This window comes from Danio rerio, chromosome 19, assembly GCF_052040795.2.
Source record: "Danio rerio strain M-AB ecotype USA chromosome 19, GRCz13ab, whole genome shotgun sequence".
Classification (NCBI taxonomy): domain Eukaryota; kingdom Metazoa; phylum Chordata; class Actinopteri; order Cypriniformes; family Danionidae; genus Danio; species Danio rerio.
The window spans coordinates 32,625,654-32,651,084 of NC_141039.2; the positions used below are offsets into that span (position 1 = coordinate 32,625,654).

The window sequence follows — 25,431 nt, forward strand, 5'->3', positions numbered from 1 at the left end:
AAATACTGTGCGAATATGTGACAAATAAACGCATATTGACATCCGTACTGTATGTTTGGTCTCTCTGTTGCAGAAATATTCAGATCATCTGGTTTGGTTTATTGAGGCTCAAACAAACAAAACAAAACAAACAAAAAAAAGAGAAAATCACAAAAGGTTAAATTTTAGTTTTATCTCAACAGTTCTTTAAATTTAAATATTTACATTTAGACTTTTTTTCTTAAAATTTGAATGACTTTTTTTCTCAGAACATTGAGTTTTTTTCTCAACAGCTTCTCAAGGTTTAATGTGTTGATTTTTACGGAAATGTGTTGGTTTTTTTCTGAATTTAATGTTTAGTCTCAATGTTTTATTTCCTCGTTTCTTGAGTTTTTCCATATAAATGTATGCTATATTCTGATTTTGTTTATTCTGAATGTTTTATTTCAACCATTTTTTTCTCAAAAGTTCATTTTCAACATTTTATTTCCATATTTTTCTTAAAACTTGAGTTTTTTTTCACAAAATAATACTTTTTCAATTTGATAGGTTTATTCTTATTGTTTTATTACAACATTTTTTTCTCAAAATTAACAACTTTTTTCAGAACATCTTCAGAAGTTTTTTCTCAACATTTTATTTCCACGTTGCTCGAAATTTACCGTTTTTTAAATGAACTCAAACAACTCAATTCTGAAGTTTTCTTTTGTTCAGTTCACTTAAATTTAACAACTATACCTTAACTTAATTCTTTCACATTGTCCCAACACAAATCGATTGTGTGGAACCCAGCCTTTCTTACAGTGTATACAGCATAAAACACATGGGGCTCTATTTTTACGATCTAGGTGCAAAGTCTAAAGCTCAGGGTGCAAAAGCATTAAGGGCGTGTCCAAATCCACTTTTGCTATTTTAAGCACAGGAAAATATGCTCTGCGCCGCAGCGCATGGTCTAACAGGGTTGAGCTCATTCTCTTAATGAGTTCTAGATGTGTTTTGAGAATAAACCAATCAGAGCCTCATCTCTCATTCTCTTTAAGAGTCAGTTGCGTCGCGCGATGACACATTTGAAAAATGTAATGCTTCACTAGCGAAAAACAGTTAAACAGAGCATCTACAGCGCGAAGATTCGGCCTTTACTTTCACTTTCTTTCGTGGATAAGGAAACATGTTGTGCACAGAAATCCATTAGCCTATACATAACTAATTTAGTTTGTTAAGCGCAAAGATTTGTCAAAACTATTTCTAAATTCAGTTCTAATTTCCAGCAAACGAATAAATAACAATAACAACGAAGTGTGCTCAAACAACTGAGTTATATCCAAATACACATGCTGTGCCCCATATGGCCTAAAATCTGACAGGTGGACAAATCTAAGCTTGTTTTTAATAAAACAAATATATATAGCATATAATAAATAAAACTGCTAAGAATAATAACGTTATACAGAAGCAGATTGTCATAAACAAACTGAAAAAGCCCACCGAGATGAAGAAGGCATGGAAGCAGTGGTTTTCATATTTATGTAGAAAATAATAATAATTATTGTAATATTTTAATCCTTTAATTCTTTTTTATTTGCAAAGATATTTGTGTATTGCTGTACATCATGTGTGTTTTAAGCAATGTGTGAGCGAGGCGCACAACTGATGCGCTCTGCGCTGGATTTTACCCTGCTTTTAGCTGGATTATTGAGCAGTCTATTTTAGTTCCTCAAATAGCAACGCACCAACAATGCGCCTTAACACGAGTCCACAAAGTGGCGCAAATGGATTTGCTATTTAAACAACGTGGCGGAAAATAGGAAAATGAAGGTTTTGTTGGTCTGAAAATAGCAACACGTCGGGGCAAACACATCTTGTGCCTTTTTGCACCGCGTGTATGATAGGGCCCAAGATATGTGACCATTCACGCTTAATGAGTATGCACATATTTTACCGTCATCCATACTTCCAGTCTAGTGGTTGTGTAATTATTGGGAGGGGCTTTTGACGAATTAGCAAATGATACGCAATAGTCCAGAAGACCAATCAGAGAGTGTTTGTAGACAGCCACGGTACTCTAAAGTCTGTGTTCAGTCTGTCTATACTGAAATATCACACCAGTGTTTCCAAACTAAAACGGGGTTGTGGAATTTTAAAATTTGTTTATGTAGGTCAAAGACGCTAGAGTAGTGCGCATGCCAAATGTTAAACATAGTGCATTTCGCGAAGGCCCCAATAGTTAGAGTATTCTATTCATTCAGAATAGTATTAATGTGTATTTTGACAGCCATGTTACCAAGATTTCACTCATTCAGATACAGTTTAAGTTTCTTGATATGTTTATTTAATATAGTAAATTTCTTGTTGAGATAAAATTACAAAGTACCAGCTTTGGAAATTAAGCCTAAATCAGGAAGAATTGATTTACAGTTAAGTAAACAATTTCCATTCATTTAAAAACCTAAAATAAAACTATTATTTATGCATCATTTGATGTTATACTGTACCTTTCAGTATTTCACAATTGAATTCAACTGACCATTTCAACTTTAGCTTGAAAAAAAAAAAAACAAGTTTGTTTTTAAAAGGAACTATAGCGAAGCATTTCTGGACCACAAAACCTGTCATAAGTTAAACTGAGGTCATAAAGTAAAATTTTTGTAAACCGAGTTTTATACATCATCTGAAAGCTGCATAAATAAGCTTTCTACAGATAAATGCTTTGTTAGAATATGACAATGTTTGGCAGACACACAACTATTTGAAAATCTAGAATCTGAGGACTAGGAATCGAGGATCTGCTTAGACAGGCTTTTCTTTGGGAGAAACGCTTAATTACTCGTGACTCGTTTGCGTTCTAACCACATGTGCTTGGTTGTGTACTATATCAATAAAGTGTGTAGTCTTTTAAAACACTGTTGTAATACATTGAGCCGTTGAACATTGTTCTTATGATGCTTTTCTACAGGAGGAAAAAGCTAATTACTTCCAAATCCTTCAAATATAGTCTGTGTTAGTAAATGCAAGGCTATTTATGAAATCCAGCATAACACTGTATGACAACGCCTCAGATGACTTCTAGAGCCTACAGCTAATCTGTCTGCCAGAATCTGATGTACATTCAAGTTCTAATAAAAATGATAAATTATTTTAAATAAAACACTTTTATAGAGATGGTATAAGTATATAATTTCATTCACCTGGGAAACAGAAGCAACTTGAATAGTATGTGAGCACAATTAAGTACACACAGCATGCCATATCATCTGATAATTGTAGGAAAGAATTCCAAAAGGCAATTGACTGTGTAAAGCCACATAAAATACGATGTATATGCCGAGCTCAGCAGCTAATCAGCCGGAATCAGCTGAGGTGACATGACAGCGACCTAGCTGCCATCCAAATGGCCCCGCCCCTAATTATGCAGACTTTTTATAACTCAATAAAAAGCAAACGGATGGGCTATAAAAAAATGTACCCCCCCTCACACTTGTCATAGAGCAGGGATCACCAAACTTGTCCCTGGAGGTCCAGTGTCCTGCAGATTTTAGCCCCAACCCTAATCAAACACACCTGAATAAGCTAATCAAGGTCTTACTAGGTATACTTGAAACACCCAGGCAGGTGTGTTGAGGCAAGTTGGAGCATAACCCTGCAGGGCACCGGACCTCCAGGAACGAGATTGGTGATCCCTGAATTGCAGTTTCAGTTACTTCCATATCGGCTTCCCGTGGGAGAGAGGGAGGTTGCTGCTTGGTTCAAATGAATCAAAATACTGAGGAAAATCACCTTTAAATATGCCAAATTAAGTCATTTTTGTCATAATATTTAAACTTTTAATTGACCCATTTTCTTTTTTCCCCGTAAAGTTGACCCATGCAACATAAAACTGGTTTTGTTGTTCAGGGTCATAAATATTAACGGCGAAAATAAACAGAAGCAGACAGCCCTTTTTTAAACTAAAAGTAATTCTAGATTTGTTTTATTTCCTAACAGCCACATTCATGAACAACATGATTATTTTGGCATGCAAGAAATAATTAGCAATAATAGTAATATCAGCTATACAATGCAAAAAATACTTTTCTTACTTAGATTTTTTGTCTTGTTTGTAGTCCAAATATCTAAAAGTTCTTAATTCGAGAAGAATTTTCTAGACAAGCAAAACATGTTGCCTTGTTTTAAGAAATAATCTGCTAATATTAAGGGATTTTTACCTTAAAACAAGCAATGGGGTAAGCAAAATAATCTTGTTTTTCCTTTTGACATAAGATTATTTTGCTTACCCCATTGGCAGATTATTTTGCTTGTTTTAAGGTAAAAAATCCCTTAATATTAGCAGATTATTTCTTAAAACAAGGCAACATGTTTTGCTTGTCTAGAAAATTCTTATCAGATTGAGAATTTTTAGAGATTTGGACTACAAACAAGACAAAAAATCTAAGTAAGAAAAGCATTTTTTGCAGTGTACGGCGTCACTATGACTAAAATCCTTCCAGTCGTCAGTGATGAATGAATGTGCTGTACATCTACATCTGGACCCTGTAAATATCCATCTTTGTGCCTGTTTTTATCTACACACTGAATAAAGCTAAAATGATTAAGATCATCTATATTTGTGCCTGTTATTATTGTCAATATTAAAACAACTTATTACAACAATGTACATCTAATTTACAATGGACAGAGACATACACGAATCCTCTCAGTGACTGGTTACATCTACAAACAGTATAAGATGCTGATTTTGTCATGTAGAAGGAATAAAGTCTAGTTTGTTGTGTCTCTATGACCAGGCTCTATGTTTAGTCACCATCCACACACTGTAGTATGGCAGAAATCTGAATTATACGCCAGATGTTTTTAAAACAGGGTTTTTCCCTCAACGCATGAGGCGCTATAGGCCGTTCACTTTTAGAGCTGATTGATCACGAGCGTGTAAAAGCTGTGTCTGTTCAGGCGTCTTCAGAAAACACTCTGTGTGTGTTGGGAAAGCGCTGGTGGTTGTAGTCTGGATCGTCACTCAGACGCTTCTTTATGTCACTCTTCACCTGAAAGACATGTGGGGAAAAATGGTGGATTAAAATGGTGTCAGAGGATTTCCATTGAGACAGCAGGATCACTAATTGACCATGGTGATCTTAATAAAATGACCTAAAAAAACAAACATACAAAAACAATGCACACACACATTACACGGCAAAATTATACAAACAAAACTATTAAAACTTGAACAAATATATATATATATTAGTGCTGTCAAATGATTAATTACACTTTTTATTTGCAATTAATCATAATCGCAAAAGGCCATATTTATTACAATATATATATATATATATATATATATATATATATATATATATATATATATATATATATATATATATATATATATATATATATATATATATATATATATATATATATGCACACACACATTTACATATATATCCAAAATACAGGCATTGCAAATATGGAAATTGGAAAATTATAATAATAAAAAGTATTGAATACAAACGATTCTCAGTAGCCCCTTTCACACATACAGACCTTTCCGGAAAATTGCCGGCAATTTTCCGGAAAGGTTGTATGTGTGAACAGGTCCTTTTTGAAAATACCGGTAAATTCGTTCTGGCTATTTTCCGGAAAGAGAAGTTGTAACATTTCCAGCAATTTGCCGGAATGCTGCGCTGTGTGAATGCAGAAGGAAGATTCACGTAATAAGCGCGTGCACGTCTAGAACGTGCTGACGTGAGACGTCTGCTTTAGCCAATCACAACAGTCAGACGCATTTACGTCCGCGCGGTTTGTGAGGATAAAAGCCTTTGAATATTTTTCCAGACACATTTAGCTGCTAGAAGTTAGTCAGATTACGTTTATATGTTCTTCTTAAATGCCAACTGTGTAAATAATCATCGATGAGATGCTTATGATAAGCCGTTGTTTGTTTACCTTCAAGCTTTGCGTGTGCCTGTGAAACAGCCTGTGAGCGCCTGCACACGCACATATTCACAATATTGATCATCCACAGAGTTTGTAATTTAGTAAAATGTTTACAAATACAAGCGCAGCCGTTTAAAGCTCATTTGTGGTTAATGATGTCAGAATTTACCGGTATTTTGGAATGGATGTGTGAATGCTCTTTTCCGGAAAATTTCCGTAACGTCCTCGCCTGTGTGAACAGCGCTCTTCTGAAAATACCGGTAAAGTCTTTCCGGAAATTTTCCAGATATTTACCGGTATCACTGTGTGAAAGGGGCTATTGACTCATTGTAAAGTTGTAATGCTGATAGTTGAAAACATTAATTATAAAGTAAAAACTATTTTGCTCAGTCTTCCTTTACATTCAGCCAGTTGCTAGGACAGTCCAGTCTGTTGACATTATCGGGGGACAATGCGAGCCTTTTCTTTTGAATGATGTGACCTGAGAGTGAGAACAGTCTCTCACAAGAATCTCTCACAGAATCACTGAATCAGCATAAGAATTTCGGTGCCTAATTTTGGTGCCACTGGTGCTGTGACAAGGACGCAAGAAGCACCAAGGGGTACATTAAAGGCACGTACCAAAGATACAGACTTCTTACAGGGACTTTGGTCACAACAAACATTTAATTCTAAACAGCTTTGCGGAATACAGACACCGTCTGCAATATTAGGCGTTTGCTCTTGTTGCTAGGAAACGCACACAGACATTTAAAAACAACACGCGCAGTACAGCCACCCGGTGAGTGACTCCCTTCAGATTCATCAACAAGCACGATCGCATTCATCAAATTTGATTAAACTAAGCATTCTATAGTATGGCTGTATTTTACAAGCAAGGATTCTGACACAGCAACATGTAGCAGACACTTTACAAAAGTTGCGTGTAAGGGGAAACACGTCAAACTTAACGAAACATTTGAGGGTGCATGGAATCAACTTAAAGGCAGAGGAATGGGCTGTCTTTGACAGCTTGCGACATCATCTGGCACTTTCACTGAGTACATTTACATAGACACCAGTACTCCGATTTTATAATTAAGATAATACTGATTAAGAGTGTACCATGTAAACAGCCATTTTTGATTATCTTAAAGGACTACCCAAGTCACGAAATGCAGATATTTTTGAATACCGCCATGCGGTATCAAATTTCATTTAAAACAGCTCTCTTTCAGCAGTCCTTACTTCATATTTTCATCCAATAATAGTCACGAGGCATGAACAATATGTTGCTGAATGAAAGTGAACTGCTGAACTGCAGTTAAAGTCAATAGATTAAAAATGAAACACCCGAAATTACATGAAACTCTGGAGGAAACGCTGTATAGCCTGGTGATGCAAGATTAATTGTTTTATACTGAAACTTTCCCTCTAAAAGCGCTTTCTTGGTCTTATCCGTATTTTTTTGCATGTTGAACGCATGTGGGCTACAACAGGAAATAAAAAAAACTGCAACTGCTTTAATTGTGTTAATTTTTTTAACGCGTTAAATATTTCAAATTAATCGCAAGTGTTAACACACTAATTTTGACAGCACTAATATATATATATTTACATTTACATTTAGTCATTTAGCAGACGCTTATATATACGCTTATTCAGATTCTGCTGATTATTTATTCTTACACATTTAGCATGATAATTTTTGTTCGGAAGCAAATACAAGCTGCTTCGTCAGTGTCTCTTTAAATACAATTGAGCCTCTTCTCCCCTCCCCCTTTGATTCAGAAGAGGGTGTTGCCTTTACAACGTGTGCCTCAGTTACTCCAACTAAACATATGGATGTCTAAACTCTCGACATGAGGTTTTTAATTAGTGACAAAGGCTTCTCAAAATAGATAGGTTTTGTTCACCTGTTGCGCATATGCTTCCTGCAGCTCTGGGGTCTCCAGCTCTCCCTGTAGGCTGTCTGGGGCAGTAACCGGTCGCACTCCCGCTGTCCGGGCAGCTCGACTCACGGCTTCAGTAAGAGAGAGGTGAGGTCCTTCCCCCTGTGCCGTCTGTAAAGCAAACAAAGATTAGAGGAGTTAAACCAGGAATGGGCCGGTATAAGATTCTGACAGTATGATAACCTTGAATAAAATTTATCACGGTTTCACGGTATAGTGATTACTGCTCCGAAATAAGTTCTTTTTTAAATGTCTGGGTAAAAAACAACAACTTTTTTCCCCATTGAACACAATATATTTTATATTAAGAAACATTTAAAGTATTTTGGACCAGTAGCTTTTGATGTAGAGGTTCATTTTCTGCTGGATGTACTGTTGCCCTAAAAAGCTAAATAAAACCGTTTAAAGAATAAATAAAAAATCTACACCTTAGCAATGGTGTAACAGAAAACTTTGGCGGTTTTAAAACCTTGACATTTCCAAACCACGGTATACCTTAAAACTGGTTATCATCAAGTTAAGCACAACATTTTTGGACAAAAACTGGAAACTTTACATGACAATGCCGATTTGCCTGACTTCATTTTTAGTTTTATGCATTTTCAAAGTGAAAGGTTTTAAAAATGCCACTGTTATTATGTTCATGTAAACACCTGAAAACAGTCAAGAATATTTTTTTTAAATGATGATGTCATGTGCATGTGTAGTACATATTTAGAGGAGTGTAGATTAAAGGCAAGCACAAACAAACACAACAACAGTGGAGTAACTAGGTGACAGTGCCAGACACTGGCCTAGTGTAAGTAATGCAGCATTTTTGGATGTTTTCACAGACATGTAAAATTAGAATGCATAAGAAACGTTGTTGTGTAAACGTGAAACTTTTAAAATGCTAAGCAAAACAGTTTTGTAGGCTGCGCTTACACTAGTGGGTTCTGTTTGAAAACAGTGTTTTTAGAATGAAACCTCTTCTCATCCATTTTACTGCTCTAAAAGAAAGAAGAATCTTCATCAACACTAGACACAAAAAAAACATTTGCTGTTTGTCCAAACAACTTATTTAAAATAAGCTGAAACAACTCAATTCTTGTTACAATTAAGTTGCTTTATGCTCAACCCACTTCCATTTGTAAAAGGTTAACTAAAAGGTTAACGTAATTCCTTCATGTTGTCAAATCAATTGTGTGGAACCCTGCATTTCTTTACCGTGTATACAGCATAAAACACAAGATGATATGATATGACATCCACACTTGCAGTCTAGTGGTTGTGTAATGATCAAATGAGAGGGGCTTTTGAAAAAATTAAAAATGATACGCAACAGTCCAGAAGAGCAATCAGAGAGTGATTGTGGACAGCCACGGCTTTCTAAAGTCTGTGGTTCAGTTTATCTACACTGAAATGGAAAACCAGTGTTTCCAAACTAAATTAGGGCTTGGAAACACTCAAAAGTCAAAGGTGCTAGAGTTATGCAGATGCCAAGTGTGAAAAAAAAGCACTAGTGTAAATTACGCCGTAATATGGATATAATATAGTGCTGATTAAGTGTTTTGGCATTTTAGTTGAGTAAATGTCAGTGAAATACAGACCTTTCTCCTCTTAGCCGGCATCCCATGCATATACGCATCAGACAGAGGAGGCTGTGCTTTCATCTTCCTCTGGGTCAACATGTCACGTCTGATGATGGGAACCCACTCCTGATTAACAGAAAGATTACAAAACCTTCTCATTACTTCTACTAAACTAGAGACGATAAAGGTCATAAATAAAAGAGTTTTGAAGCTTTGAAAAATAAAACAATGATAAAGTTTTATTAATTAAACCAAATCAGTGCATTAGAATGTGTCCTTTGGTGTATTGAAATTGTGTATTGACCATCATTTGCAGAAGAGAATTAAAATCTCATTCACGGGTTATTTACACAAAACAACACAAAAATATCAGGCAAATTTAAAATAAAAATGATTTGATGACATAATAATAATGCAGCCAAAAATTACTAATAAATCACCATTTTGAATCTTTATAATTTGCAGATATTCTTCAAATCACAAGGTTTTAACCACTTGTCAGATAATAATAATTGAAACTTTAATATAGTTTAGCATGATCACGTGTTCTTTCATATAATCTGTACTTAAAGGTAGGCCAGAACAATTGTCATTTAACATTTATATAAATATTCTATTTGTCATTTTATACTATAACGTTTTTTTTAATCATTTATCCCATTATAAAAAAAAACTATATTAGTGTACATTGGAATTTACAATTACAAATCTGTTGTATATAATGCAATAACGTCAACTACTATTTGCAATCTTTAAAGGGCCATGAAACCCCCTCGTTTCAGCAGGGTGTTTTCACACCTCCACTTTGGAAAAAGTCAGAAAAGTGGGCGTGTCCAGCTCTGTTTAGGGGGGAGTGTCGGAGGAACTAAAGTGGGATGGTGTGGGAGTGTCTATTTGTGCACGCGCGAGTTTCAGAGTCAAAATACACACCCACAGCGGACAATGTGACTGTGTTTACATGGACATCTGTAGTCGAATTATTTGCCAAATTATTAAAAGTTGGACTTTAACTGCAGTTTGGCTCTTTCATTCAGGGAATTCATTCATGCCTCTCGCGACAAACGAGATATTTGATTCAAGGAACTGCTGCAAGCGTGTATTTTTCATGCAATGTTTGATACCGCACGGCGAATGAGAGAGAAAAAAACTCCGCATTTCCCGGAAACTTAGATGCACACGGCAGGTAGCATCAGAAAGCCGCGTGTGTTATTCCGGTCACAAAATGCGGTGCTTACATTTCTGCACTCAGTGCAATAGTTAACTTAATTCGATACGAACAAACTGAATAAACAAAGAGCACTGGTCGCTCACTTACCAAATCTGTAGAGACAGGACAATCACCAGCAACTAGAGCCGCGTCTTTATGGAGAGAATACTACAAGCAAATCCAGATTTCAGCATTTGCAGATGAGAACAGCTCCCAGGTAAACAATAATCCTCAGACACGTAAGTTATTGTTGTCGAGCGTCGCGTACACTGTTAATCCACACGTGAGACTGAGCTCTCACAGAGAGAAAATGAAAACGAAACTTAACGGCAGCAAACTATAAAAGCAACACTTCACGCTTGTTTTGCCAACACAACGTGGCGTCTTTGTGGCGTAAACACGGTGACACTAATGAATATTAATGAAGTTCCACAATAGAGCGCGCTGATTGGTTTGAACCAAGCCTTACTCATGCATTAATGTATCACACTGTAAGACGTAATAAGACTCACTCTGGCACAGACGCCCAGTCTGCACGCTGGAATACACGCTATTATGTCATGACCGTGACGCAGCTTCAAAAATTCGTTTCAAACAGGAAGTACAAATTTGCTTGAAATAACGCAAAAACAACCAATTTACACTTTTTAGTGAAATATAGGTGTCCTAATAGTGTTTTTAGCAGTGTGGGACACATATACGACTGTCAACAGCTCAAAAAATGTGTTTTGGTGTTTCGTGACCCTTTAAGACAATGGAGTCTTACAGGTGGAACGGTTGCCGCCCATGGCTCTGCCTCTCCAGTTGACTCCTCCCTTTCTGTGGTTGCCATGGCTACGGCTCCTCGTGTCTCTTCTGCCGATGGTCTGCCGGGTGCTTCATCTCCATCAGTGTCTCCTGTGGATCTCAGCGCTTCCTCTGCTGTGGTGGCAGGAGCAGGAGACAGGCCCTCCTGGAATACAGTAGATCACCACATATTACCATCAACGCATACAGTTTACAGTGCAAACCCACACCCAGATGTCTTCCAGACAGATTTACACAAAGGACACCGACCAATGACGGAACTCGATGTCTCTTGTCAACAAAGCAAGATTTAGTCAAAGAAAAACAAAACTGTGAATTACTGCAATTTGAAAATGTAACTTATTGCAGTGATGTCAAAGATGAAGTTTTCGGCATAATTGTCTGGGTGTCCGCAGGGTCTTAAAAAGTATTAAAATATGATAAATCATTTATGTGAAAATTAGGCCCTAAAAGATATAAAAAAGTTTTAATCATGTTTTTACGAGGTTTAATTTTTATTCAAGCACTGTCCAAAGTGTTTGACTCCAAAATAGCTTAAATATATTTATTTTTTTCCATCCACGCGACTGGTTCAGGCCAAGCTCCTCTGTCTGGGTGATGTCGCGTAATTTGCGACAAACGTGGGAAGGTCATGTGACGCTCTCCACATCTAGTCATCATAGAGCCAAACAGACGGCAAAATGGTAATATGTAAGTTTGCATACTCCTGGTTGAAGAAAGACTAGATTAAACAGTGGCTTAAGCCTGTCGCTAAAAACAACTACGTAATTTATTATTTCAAGCTTTGTTTCTTCCGAGCTTATCAGAGTTCTGTTGCATGGTTGTGCTCCACTGATTTATTTAACAACTGTTTATTAAGTTAAAGATTTGATACTGATTAGAACTGGAAGTGGCGATGAGATGAGAAATATTCTGAGAAGGGTCTTTAAAAAGTCTTAAAAAGATATTGAAATTACCTTTAGGATTCCTGCATATACCCTGAGTTTTCAGTTTCACATGATCCTTCGTAAGTATGATTTGGTGCTCAAGAAACAAAGTTTTATTAATGATACAACCATATGTGCTGGTTAATGTTTTAAAGTTCAGAAAAAAAAAAACATTTTTACCCAAATTAATGCGTCCTTTAAAATTAAAGTTGCCCAATTCTGGATAAACTAAGAATGCTAGAACTGACTAAAGAAGACACATTTTTGAAGAATCTCTTTAATGAATTGTTCATTGACATATACATTAGTAATGGTTGAGTATTATGTGATGTAACTGTTACAACCTTGATTTGAAACAAAATCTCTTTTTAAACTGTAGTTTGTTTTATTTTTACCATAAAAAATGCATGTTATATCTCAATTATAACTGTTATCACAGTTATTATAAGACAATTTTCCTGCTTGTAACAGATAAAATAATACGGGCTGAAAAGACTGAAGCTGTATACCAACTGTTTGAGCCAGGTATGATAAACATATGCAAATTGCAATTGCTCTATTTAAAACTAAAATTTTGTCATAGAAAAAAAAAAATCTCAGAGAGGGTGGCACAGGGACTCAGTGGTTAACACGGTTGCCTCACAGAAAGAAGGTCGCTGGTTCGAGTCCCGGCTGGGCCAGTTGGCATTTCTGTGTGGAGTTTGCATTGATTTTATGTAGGTTTTCTACATGTTTGTATGGGTGTTTCCCAATAATGGGTTGCGGCCGGAGGGGCATCCGCTATGTAAAACATATGTCGGAATAGTTGGTGCTTGGCGGTTTATTCCGCTGTGGCATAATTCACTCGAAAATGAATGAATGAATGAAAAATCTCCAGAATTGTATGTGGTCAAGTGTTAATTCACCCAAAAATGAAAGGTCTGTCATCATTTACTTACCCTTGATTTGTTCCAATCCTGGATATTTAAAGCCAAAGCCATAGACCCAAATTAGGATATTTAAGCCTGGTTTATACTTCTGCTTCAAGTGACCGGCGTAACCCACGGCGCATGCAACGCGCGTAGCTGTGCATTTATTCTTCTGTGCGCTGTCTCTGTTGGTCTGCATTAACAGTTCCGAAACGCTAGTTGGCAGTGAGGTATAAATGTTCCTCTGTGTCGAGTTTCTTCGCTTCTGTTTTGCTTTTCTGAACACTTCCGGGATGTACAAGTGACTCAAACTCGCTCATTTTGAGGCAGGAACCGGCGGACGTGCAACAACTTTAACCATGAGGTAAACACAAAACAAAACTTTCCATCTGGAGCTCCTTCACGGGAGTCCACACTTGTAAACAATCGCTCCATCAGGCTCGCACCATTCACGCGGCTCTTGGTCCCGCCCAGACTCGTCAGTGCTACCAAGCCAACTTATCACAGAGCTTGCGCTATGCGTCGTTGCGACGTGTAGTTACATTTTTTGAGAAGTGCATGTCAGCGACGCCGACGGCCACGGCGAAGGGTAATGTGTCAGCAACGAAGCATACGCCGGCGTTTGACGCAGAAGTACAAATCAGCCTTTAGTGTGGGAAAACTTGTAAAAATTGACTTTTATAGTATGTGTTTTTCCTACTTTGGATGTCTGTGGTTACAGGTTTCCAACATTCTTCAAAATATCTTCTTTAATCATTTTTAAGGTTTGGAGTCAAGGGTGATTAAATGATGACATTATTCATTTTCGGGAGAAATGTCTTTAAAGTATGTACAGTTGACAGTTTTAAGTCTTTAAATGAAAACAGTCTAAAAAATAAGCTTAATATTATTAGCCCTCTTAAGAAATGATTATTTTTGATTGGCTATGGAACAATCCACTGATGTCCAATGACTTGTCTAATAAACCTAACTTGCCTAGTTAAGCTAATTAACCTGGTTCAGTCTTTAAACTGCACATAAAGCTAAATCGTAGTCTCCTGCAAAATAACTAGTAAAATATTGTGTATTGTCATTATGGCAAAGTCAAAAGAAATTAGTTTAAAACTGTCATGCTAAAACAATCCTCTCCTTTAAACAACAACAACAAAAAATAATATCACAGGAGGGCTAATCGTTTTGCCTTCAAATGTACAGTATATAAAAATGTATGAATATAATTATAAAAAATAACATTCCAAAGACCTACATAAGGTTTAATTAGCATTATTTTAAAATCATATTATTAAACATGACGGTAAACCAGCCTCTTTCTTCTGCTAAAACATACCTCCACATTCATATTTTGTGACTGCTGGCTTGACTGTGAACCTGCCTCTGTTCTCCGAGCAGATTCGCTCTGTACATGAAAAAAAGACAACAGAAACATATTCATTTGTGCTTTTGTGTCTCATTTGATAAACAAATCTAAATGAGAGGTTAAAGTACCTGCGTATAGATGACGTAATGCTGGATCTGGTCCTCAGTGACCGGATTGTGCTCTAAAATTACATGCAGCCTCATGGACATCATACTGGTCAACCAGTTCACCAGACTGGGGTTCACTTCTGCTGACATCCTCCTCTGAGGGAAGATCAAAATATGAAGGATATGCATATAAATGTAACCACATTCGAAGGATGAATCAATGAATCTTACAATTCGGTGGTTTATGACAGTGGTCAAAGCTCTTTGTTCTCCTCTTAAGCAGTAGAGATTGAGGGCCAGACACTCAAAAAGACCCTGAGTGCACAGATACAGCAAACGCTGGCCAAATGTGTTGTCTAGAAAAACAAAAGCAAGAGATTGATAAAATAATTATATATATTTTCCCAACAAGTTCAACATTTTAAATATTATCACAGTATATTCTATATATTTTAGAAAATGGCAATGCTGACAATATCTTAGTTATAATATCTTGATAATGTCTTTAATAGAAAGGTACAGTATGAAATGGATCACAATCCTCCAAAACTAATTCAGACTGCTAGCATGACAATATTTACACAACCATCAATACTTTGCTGGGCCTCAATGTGAGGCTTTAGTCAACTGCACAATGTCAAGCTGATTCATGCAAAGCTGAACTCAAATATTTACTTTCTGCAAAAGCTTCTTCAGCTCTTGTTGGTTTTTAGTCCACTGAATAAATAAATTTGTTTTGGGTAAAATATGTCACAGTTTACTTTACTCAATTTTACTGTAGTATCTGCATCCACCACCAACAAATAAATGAAATAAATATATATGATGTCTGAATAATTTTTGGTTTGACTTCTTATATTGACTTTATTCTTCACATATGAGCAGGCACAGCAATTGGAATTTTTTTTAGCCCGAGCCTTCCGCTCTCATTAACTTCCATTGATTTTCAGATTTTTAGCTGCTTAATGTTACGAACTGAAATTTTCTAATTATATTCTACTTTTTATGTATACACAAACACACTTGTTTGTAGAGCAAGTAGTTTGACTGTTTCTTATAGCTAAGGAAAATGAAGAGAGTGCTTGACCACTTGTGTTATTAGTTATGGATTTGAGTTAAAATAATCCATAAGACCATTTCCAAGTGGTGATTTCTTTGGCCCATGAACAGTTCCTGCTTGGTGTTAAACTATTTCCTAACTGTAACAAGAGGCAATTCAATCATAATTTGATTTTAAAACAGCTATCATAACATTATTTATCAATATGTGGACCTTTTTAGATTTTCAGAAGCTATGGAAAATAAAAATGTGAAATAGGAAATGCGTTAGGATCATTGTTCTTGTTGACTTCCCTCAAAAATGGTCTATAAAGGTCTCAATTTCAAATAAAAACAGTCATTTAGATTTTTTTTTCTTCAGAAAAAGACTAATGGTCAAACTAACAAATGTTTTCATGTGTTTTCACTGCAAATCAGGGTTATTCTTTCAAAAATTCCAAACACTTTCAAAGTTAAAACATGCTCAAAAACAATACACCATGTATTTTATGCAAAATACTGTCATTTTTGGTTTCACTTTATTTTAATGTAAAATTCACACAATTTAAAAAACTAATATCTAAGACTTGTATCTAAAAAACTGCTAATTAGTTGCTTATTAATATTTAGTAAGGTAGTAGTTTGGTTTAAGTATTGGGTAGGATTAGGATAATTGCTATTAAACAGGTAATATCTTATTAATAGGCAGGTAAAAGACAATAGTAAATAGTGTAAATTGTTACTTATACTAAAGTATTAATGTTTTTTAAAGTATTCAATTAATGACATCTGTACTTTATATATATTTTTTGAACTGTAATTATATACCCACATATATCTTAGTCATAGGTTTTGGATTTAAGCGTAAAGGTGTCAGTAAGAGGACAAGTTGTGTTGGTCACCTGTACAGCGAAGAATATGAGTAGCCATGCGAGTGAACTGTTGTCTCAGGAAGGACATGTTGGTTTGAATGATGTCCACTCCTTCTCTAACGGTTACTGTAGACTGAAACAAATACAGCACAGTTACTGTTAAGAGCTGTTCACGCCGCAAAGTTTTTTTATACTATACTTTTATACACACACACACACAAACACACAAACACACACACACACACACACACACACACACACACACACACACACACACACACACACACACACACACACACACACACACACACACACACACACACACACACACACACACACACACACACACACACACACACACACCTCAAACCACTCCAGCATGAAACACTTAAGTTTTTGGCTGATCAAGAGTAAAGATATTGAATTTATTTACAAGGAGTTAATACTGGAAATTATTAAATGTTTTAACAAATGTTTATAATAATTGTTTTTATTATACTAGAGATTATATCAGGGTTTCTGCTGGTTTAATCAAATCAAATTTAAGACTTTTAAAGTCTTGAATTTTAGACTTATACAGAGCTAAACACTAAAGATTGTATCAAATGGCCCGTTTATTTATTTCTTTATTTGTGCTATAACATAAAAAAACTATTTTAGTTATTTCTTAGCCACATTTTTTAATGTGTCAAAACTCTAGTTGTATATACACTTTTTTTTCAACATAATTTTTCTTTTTTTTAATCGCCTATTCCATGTCTGCAATTTCTTTTTAACCAAGAAGATTTTCTCATTTCTAATAACTGATTTATTTTATCTTTGCCATGATGACAGTACATAATAGTTTACTAGACATTTTTCAAGACACTAGTATTCAGCTTAGTGACATTTATAAGACTTAACTAGGTTAATTAGGTTAACTAGGCAGGTTAGGGTAATTAGGCAAAATATTGTATAATGATGGTTTGTTCTGTAGATTATCGTTCGAAATATAGCCTAAAGGGGCTAATAATTTTGACCTTAAAATGTTTTTTAAAAAAATTAAAAACCGCTTTTATTCTAGCCAAAATAAAACAAATAAGACTTTTTCCAGAAGAAAAAAAAATATTATCAGACATACTGAGAAAATGTCCTTGCTCTGTTAAAAATCATTTAAGTAATATTTAAAAAACAAAGAAAACTAAGGGGGCTAATAATTCTTACTTATATAAACAGTTGTAGTCAGAATTATTAGCCCCCCTTTGAATTTTTTTCTCTTTTTTAAATATTTCCCAAATAATGTTTAATAGAGCAAGAAAATGTTCACAGTATGCATGATAATATTATTTCTTCTGGAAAATGTCTTATTTGTTTTATTTTGACTAGAATAAAAGCAGATTTTAGTTTTTTAAACACCATTTTTAGGACAAAATTATTATTAAAGCTATTTTTGTTTTTAATAGTCTACAGAACAAACCATTGTATACAATGACTTGCATAGTTATCCCAACATCATCATGTCACTTTAACCAGTATAGAAGTGTCTTGAAAAATATCTGGTAAAATATGATTTATTGCATCGAATGAAATATGTACACAAATACATATATATATATATATATATTAGCGCTGTCAAAATTAGTGTGTTAATGCATGCGATTAATTTTAAATAATTAACGCGTTAAAAAAAATTAACGCAATTAACACAGTTGTAGGGTTTTTTTTTACTTCCTGTTGTGGTGGACGTGTGTTAAACACACAAGACATGTGGATAAGACCAAGGAAGCACTTTTTGAAGGCAAGTTTCAGTATAAAACAATTAGTCGCATCACCAGGCTCTCCAAAGTTTCATGCAATTTCGGGTGTTCCATTTTTAACTTTCGACTACTGTTGTAAGTTGATACCGCATGGCGAACAATAAGAAAATCCTACTCATTTCGTGACTCGGTGTTCCTTTAAGGTAATAAAATCACTTCTTAGGCTACATGGTAGACTTTTAATAAGAGTATAATCTTAATTATATTAAAATTGAAGTATTGGTGTCTTTGTGAATGTACTCAGAAAGTCTCTGGTGAAGTCGCGAGCTGTCAAAGACAGGGCATTACTCTGTCTTTCAGCATGAGCCCTCCAAGTTTAGCGTGTTTCCTCATTAAACGTGATGGGATTTAGTTTCCTCATTAAACTCACGGTGGGGATGAGTTGCGCGCGATATAGGCTATCTGAAGAGCTAGGAGGAATGTGGGGGAGAGGGGTGTGCAATGTATTTAACGACCGGTTTGCGAGAGATTATCATTCATTTGCGGGCATTTGGGAGTCTCTGTGCACTTGCGGGAAACACCTTGTCTTAGCAACTGGATGAATGTAAAGGAGGATTAAGTAAAATTGTTTCTACTCTATAATTAATGTTCTCAACTCACAGCAATAAAACTTTACAATGAGTGCAACAGTTTGTATTCTATAGTTTATTATTATAATTTTTCATTTTCCATATCTGCAATTCCTGTATTTTGGCATTTTTTTGCAGTCTGCTTAGAATTTAACATGGAAATCAATGTTTTCTTTATTGGCATTGATGGTTTTGAAATTTAAATGTCATTAACATGCCTGTGTTTTGATTTCTGTAATAAATATGGCTGTCAAGCCAGGATCTTGATGGTTTATTGTGGGTTTGTTTTTTACATGAAGAAATCTGTGTTACAAGTTAAACAAAAATTCTATTAAACAATTATATTTTGAATTTTAATTCTAATAAACAATTATATTTTGAATTTTAATAGTTTTTGTCTTGCGTTTACATTAATTTTACATTTGAATAGCCAAAATTACAAGTTTCAGTATTTTAAATGCGATTAATTTTTTTTAAAAGGTTATATATATATATAAATAAATGATTGCTTGTGATTGGATGGATGATGTTGTTTGGGTAGCTTTACTTGAACAGCGGAAAATTAAGACCCGTTTTAAATGTTTTAAGACATATAACATATTATTTCAGTGAATTTAAGCCTAAACTTTAACTTTTGAAATTTATGACATTTTAAGACCTCGCAGACACGCTGTTGTTTTTTAGCCATACAAAATTACTTTGAGTATGGTGCGTATTATTTGAAATGTCTAAAATTATGTCGATTTTTGTAGTAATTAAAAACAAGGTAGGACAAATCAGGTACAAAAACACTTACAAAACTCTCTGCAATGTACTCCTCTAGTTCATTGATCAGATCCTCAGAAGCACTCTAAAAATTAAATTAGAAACAAAAACAAATCAGTCTCTGCACCATGCACTCAAAAACACAGTCTAATTGTGTAAAAAGTACAAAGATGATGAATATTACTCTGACTGTTAGCAATGTTCAAACCTCTGCTTTCAAATTGTACATTACAATGACCAGTACATCCAAACATTGAATAAAACATTTGTCAGCAATACAATAAAACAGTCACTCTGAGATATTTCACTTTTGAAAAATTAGGAAGATATTGCAAAACAGAGGCTTCTATATTTGTAAGATTTTCAAATCCTAGCATAGATTCTCTCTTGAATCGATTCTGAGCTTCACTTTTAACAGCAGATGGCGCTGTACGCTTTATAAACTCTGCTCAGCTCGCATTTAGTTTCTTACAAATACCACTCAAACCTAAAATGATTATTAATAAAGTTAGGAATGCGGTGTTTACATTAATCTTGTGACATATTAGCCAAATTGTTATTGACGCAGCCGAAAGGACAAGCACTCTTTCTCGTGGACATTTTGAGTGTATGAATAAAAACCAGCCTGGAGCAGCATATGCTATTGAAAACAAGGCTCAAAATCGGTCAAGATTTTGAAAATCTCAGAATGGATGCAGAATCTTTCTTTCCCCTCAAATCTTTTTTTCAAAATCTAACAAAAATGTTTGATAGAATATGACAGGGTTTGCCCAATCCTGCTCCTTAAGAGACAACATGCGACAATTTAGCCCTATTGCAATTAAAAGTGTCCGCTAATCAACAATAGCTTGAATAGCTTGTTCAGATTGTTCTGAGGATAAACTCTTTATCCAGAAACAGGATTAGACACCCAGGCATATGAGAGCTTCACATGGGACTGATTTAAGCAAAGTCACATATGAAAGCAGTGTGAGCTCAGACTCACAGCGATATTGGCATCAGTGGGCTCTCGACCCTGCAGATAATGCTCCGTGAAGAAGGCTGTGAGCTGGGGCTGGATGCGGCTCAGAGGTTGCGGATTACCATGCAGAAGCAGAACCATGTCCACCATTGAGAAACTCTGACACACCAGAGACAGCAGATCTCCGAAAAACCCTACCAACAAACAAGCAGTATGTTTACAAAGACAATAGCTGTAAAATATATCGATATTTCATCATTGATATATATTCAGGCACTATCATGATAGTTTTCTGGCACAAGAAATTATATTTGTAGCTTTTAATTGCATTTATTTATTCGATGAAGACTATACAGTGTTATTTTATATTTGATTATTCAATTTCTGTACCAAAATATGTGGCTATGAGTCCCCATAAAACCACAAAGCACTGTTTATTTTATTGGTATCTTTGCTTTGTTATGTATTTTATGCAGAGTCGCTTGCTTACAAAATCATCCCAATCAATCTAAGCTTATGAATTCTTTCTATGAATTTATGATTTTACCATATAAATCAAGATTTCTGATAACACAAAGTAAACACATCGAATTAGGACTTATGGAGCATTCCTATTTTAGTCACATTTTTGATACACACCTTTAATTACTATTGTAAGACCTTTCAGCACATTTCTCCACACCACAAGAGTTTTTATAGAAATAAAAGCATATTGAGCAAGAAATTGTGTCTGCAAATATCTGTTTACACATAGAAAAGCATGATAAATAATGAACTGAACTTCAAGCTTTCATAAAATTTATAATGATCCACCCAAAACTGTATATAGTGCTATAATGAAGACGAACTGTATGTTGTTATGTAAACTTCTAGAAGGAACATCGAATCGGAATGTAATGATGTGCCATTAATTGATTGATGTACTGTAACATAAGAACATGAAATAATATTCTAAAAGTCAAAATCATAATATTGTCTTGTTCATTATAAGGTAAATGAATAGATTACTGATGTCAATTTAAATGTACACACAGACAACGACTCTTTCATTATGGCATTGAGCTGTACATAATCTTTGAGTTGCCCTAATGGTACACAAAAGCACCCACCCACTGCGTCTCCAGCCCCAGGGGTGAAGAGGTTGCTGGTCTGGGACAGTCTCTGGATAAACTGGGCGATGCTCTCAGTGTTGCCTTGACCAGCCCCCAGAGAGCCCATCATGGTGGACAGCACACCTTGAACTATGCCTGTGAAAAGCTCAGGGCTGAGGGTCTCCGCTCCTCCACTAGGGGCGGTGGTGGGGGCGGGTCCTGAAGGGGCAGAAGGTGGCGTGGCTTGTGAGGGTGGAGGCTGCTGATTCGGTGAAGGAAACACAGGCTGGCCCGACTGGAAATAAAGCAGGGTGTTTAATTACACGCATTTGAGAAGATCAGATTAGAAATCACAAACAAAAGCATAAGTGATAAATCACTGATTTTTTTAAGCAAAAAAAGTTTATGTATTTAAATGATATATATTTAAAACAGTTGCTTAAAGATAAAAATACTAAAATAAAGTTATAGCCGGTGCAGAATCCTGATCTAAACCTGAATAGAAATCCATGGAAATCCAAAAACATATTTTCCCCTGCTAAACTTCTAAATTTAAATAAACAAATATTAAAATCCCAACCCCTAGTACTGTATGAGTGCTGTTGCCTCACCATTTGAAAATAGTTCATCAAATAACTAGTAACCACATTATTAAACATTTTACGTACCATTCCCAGTTTTAAAAAACAAACAATATATTACCAAAAGATAACATGCCTAATTCTTTAAAAAACTCTGTGTAAATGTGCTCTAGGATGAATTTTTTTAATTATTCGTACTAATTTATTTTGTGCCTTTTGCATTTCTTCCTTCATACTCTGTGAGTAGCTACTGTACCAAAATGAGGTAGCATAATCAAAATGGGGATGAATTAAAGCTACTGATAAAAATTCTAAAGAATGAACATCCAACAGATCAGCTTGCCTTGCTAATAACCTAATTTTTCCACATATCTTCATAAAAACTTTTTTTTTGCCATAGCGTCTCCTGATAATTTATTATCTATTAAACAACCCAAATAATTTACAACATTTTTCGACTCAATTTTCCAATCATTAATCATAACTACAAAACTATCATCTTTCTTTAATTTCACTCTTGAAGCAAATAAAATAGCCTCTGTTTTACCCATGTGTAAAGAAAGTTTGTTGTCTAAAAAACAGTTTTACACACTTTTTAACTGGGAACTCATGGTTTCTTCCAGTGCCCTTTTGTCTTGATGAGATACTAAAATTGCAGCATTTTACCTCTAAGTATGAACCTTAAGGGAAGATCTTACCTTAGGGTATACATTAAGGATGCTGCATATAATACTTTAAACACGTCTCTTATAACCATTTAGGTGTGAACATGTCATGGTAAGAAGCAGCTTTACAGAAAACAATTCATTCATTTTACTTCGGCTATGTATAAAATACGTGAGCACTTGTGCATCTTTCTCTGCTTGTAAACTCATAAAAAAAACACCTCCGATCAGTTTATGAGATTGGCCAGACTGGCGAGTACTGATCGAGTCATGTGATTATCAGCCGATACCGATCTTCAGCAGATAGATCAGAACATGCCTAATTTTACCCCTTATGCAGGGTGTTTGTAATGCAGTGTCTATTGGGAGAATAGTAAATTAGATTTGTCTGAAAATCTTGATGACACTATCATTGAGTTATTTTTATTCTTTGAGCAAATAGGATTGTAAAAAAATTTTTGTACTCTCTCATTCACTGCAATCTAAGATTACCCAACTATGACAACTTCCGCTGCTAAGAAACTAAGGGTGTCACGATCCTCCAAATTCTCGATTCGATTACATTTTCGATTCTAAAGGCACGATTCGATTTGATTTTCGATTATGAATAATTAATTAATGACCAATCAATTATTTGTAGCCTACCGTTTAAACTACCTGACCTGCATGGTCTTTGTTTTACCCATAAACAAATCATACAGTAAATGAATAAAGGCAAGATACACACATAATTACCACCTGTCAATCACTTTTTCTGCGGGACTCGTGAATAGGCAGTGATCTGTGTCGTTATAATGGCGTCGGTAAAAAAGACGCACAGCCAACAGGAACCAGCCAACAGTATCTGAGGTGTTCCCTAAAATGACTAAGTACAAGTGAGTGAAAGATTGAAGCAGTCGTCTGACTGACTGCCGGTCTCGAGCCCATGGCTGTGTGTGTGCGTCTGTGTCTGTGTGTGTGTGTGTGTGTGTCAGAGGTAGAGAGGAAGGAGGGCTGCTCAGAAATGCTACACGCCACTGTGGATGTCAAATCGTTGTCGTTCTAAAATGCCATTTAAACACAAAGACAGTGTAAACAGGGCCTGAGTGTGTACTTTTTGCGAGCGGATTTGCAACGAGGGCGGGCGGAGGATCGTGATGGCGGTGTTGTCTATCGGACGAACCCTAATACGTACATAGCAGAGCTTGCAAAACTGTGTTTTTTTTGTCGACAACACGAACGTTGTCAACATAACTCACTGGAAATCCAAAATGCTTACACACCGGCGACTTCATTGAAAGAGGAGAGGGTTAAAGCTCTGTCGACGGGTCTCCTGCTTCTGCAGTTTAACAAGCACTTCAACAAGCCTGTTTTTTCCAGCTTGGCAAGCCAAGCTGATGTGACATGGGGGCGTGGCAGCATCGACGATTCTATTTTTTGATTCGATAATCGAAATTGAGCATAAATTTCGATCGATTTCGATTAAAAATCGAAATCGTGACACCCCTATAAGAAACCGGAAAATGTAAAAAGGATCTATTAAAATCACTATTTTTCATAAAGTAAGGTTTTTTTGTTTAAGTTCCTTTTTTATTTAGCAAAACAGTGTTCTACTGGTATAGTTACAACCTGAAATTCATTTAAATTTTGAATGATGAAAATTACAATTTATAAAGTGTTCTCCAATTTTGAGCTCTACCGTATAATGATCGCACATGTAAAAGCACCAACCTGAATGAACTCAGACAAGCCCTGAATGAATGCAGGGACACCCGGAACAGTCACTGTGATGGAGGGAGTGGCTCCAGACACTCCTCCGCCAGCTCCTGCAGCTCCTCCCAGAAGTGAGCCCAGCAGCTGGGCTAGATTGTCTCCTGGGCCGCTCTCCTGGGCCTGACCTACAGACGCTGTGCTGGTGGTGTGTGTGGATGTCTGACCGGATGTGTTGGCAGAGGATAGAGGAGGAGAGGCGGAAGAAAAAGAGGAGGAAGAAGATGTGGATGAGGAGGTAGAGAAAGAAAAGGAATGGGACGATGAGGTAGTGGATGTCTGGTCCCCTGATGAAGGAAAAAAATGTAATGTTCATAAACATTTTGTGTTGAGTACACATGAAGTCAATAGGTAAAAGATAACTCACCTGTGTGCAATGGCAGCAAAAGCTGCCCAACCAAGCCACTGACCATCTGTGTGAGAGGAGAGGATGTCATAGGACTGCCCTTGATTTAAGAGTGAAAAGAAACATTTTGTTAGTTTTACATAACATTTTTGGAATTAAATCTACATATCAATATTTATTTTGCTTGTCATAATTATTTTCTTAAATTTATCCACTCCCATTATCACAATATTTCATTAACTATTACATGTTTATTTAACTATGATGACATAGT

General features: G+C 35.7%; 1 protein-coding gene across 13 annotated transcripts in view; it reads right to left on the minus strand.

Annotated features, from left to right (window-relative positions):
- Window positions 1–3,141: 3,141 nt before the first annotated feature.
- bag6l (BCL2 associated athanogene 6, like) overlaps window positions 3,142–25,431 on the minus strand; it is a 37,536-nt gene continuing 15,246 nt past the window's right edge. For 6 of the 13 annotated variants that reach the window (XM_087294970.1, XM_087294968.1, XM_087294966.1 and 3 more), the window contains 13 exons: window positions 25,179–25,257; window positions 24,773–25,098; window positions 21,835–22,111; window positions 20,750–20,919; window positions 19,796–19,849; window positions 16,665–16,767; window positions 14,956–15,080; window positions 14,746–14,880; window positions 14,588–14,656; window positions 11,386–11,571; window positions 9,431–9,538; window positions 7,806–7,952; window positions 3,142–5,015 (listed from right to left, as the gene is read on the minus strand). In XM_087294970.1, the coding sequence (XP_087151096.1) occupies window positions 4,920–5,015; window positions 7,806–7,952; window positions 9,431–9,538; window positions 11,386–11,571; window positions 14,588–14,656; window positions 14,746–14,880; window positions 14,956–15,080; window positions 16,665–16,767; window positions 19,796–19,849; window positions 20,750–20,919; window positions 21,835–22,111; window positions 24,773–25,098; window positions 25,179–25,257 (1,875 nt within the window). In that variant the 3' untranslated portion in view covers window positions 3,142–4,919. Of the gene's footprint in view, window positions 5,016–7,805; window positions 7,953–9,430; window positions 9,539–9,624; window positions 10,163–11,362; window positions 11,572–14,587; window positions 14,657–14,745; window positions 14,881–14,955; window positions 15,081–16,664; window positions 16,768–19,795; window positions 19,850–20,749; window positions 20,920–21,834; window positions 22,112–24,772; window positions 25,099–25,178; window positions 25,258–25,431 lie in introns of those variants that run through there. The other 7 variants (XR_015516188.1, XR_015516186.1, XR_015516189.1 and 4 more) reach the window with 3 other exon arrangements.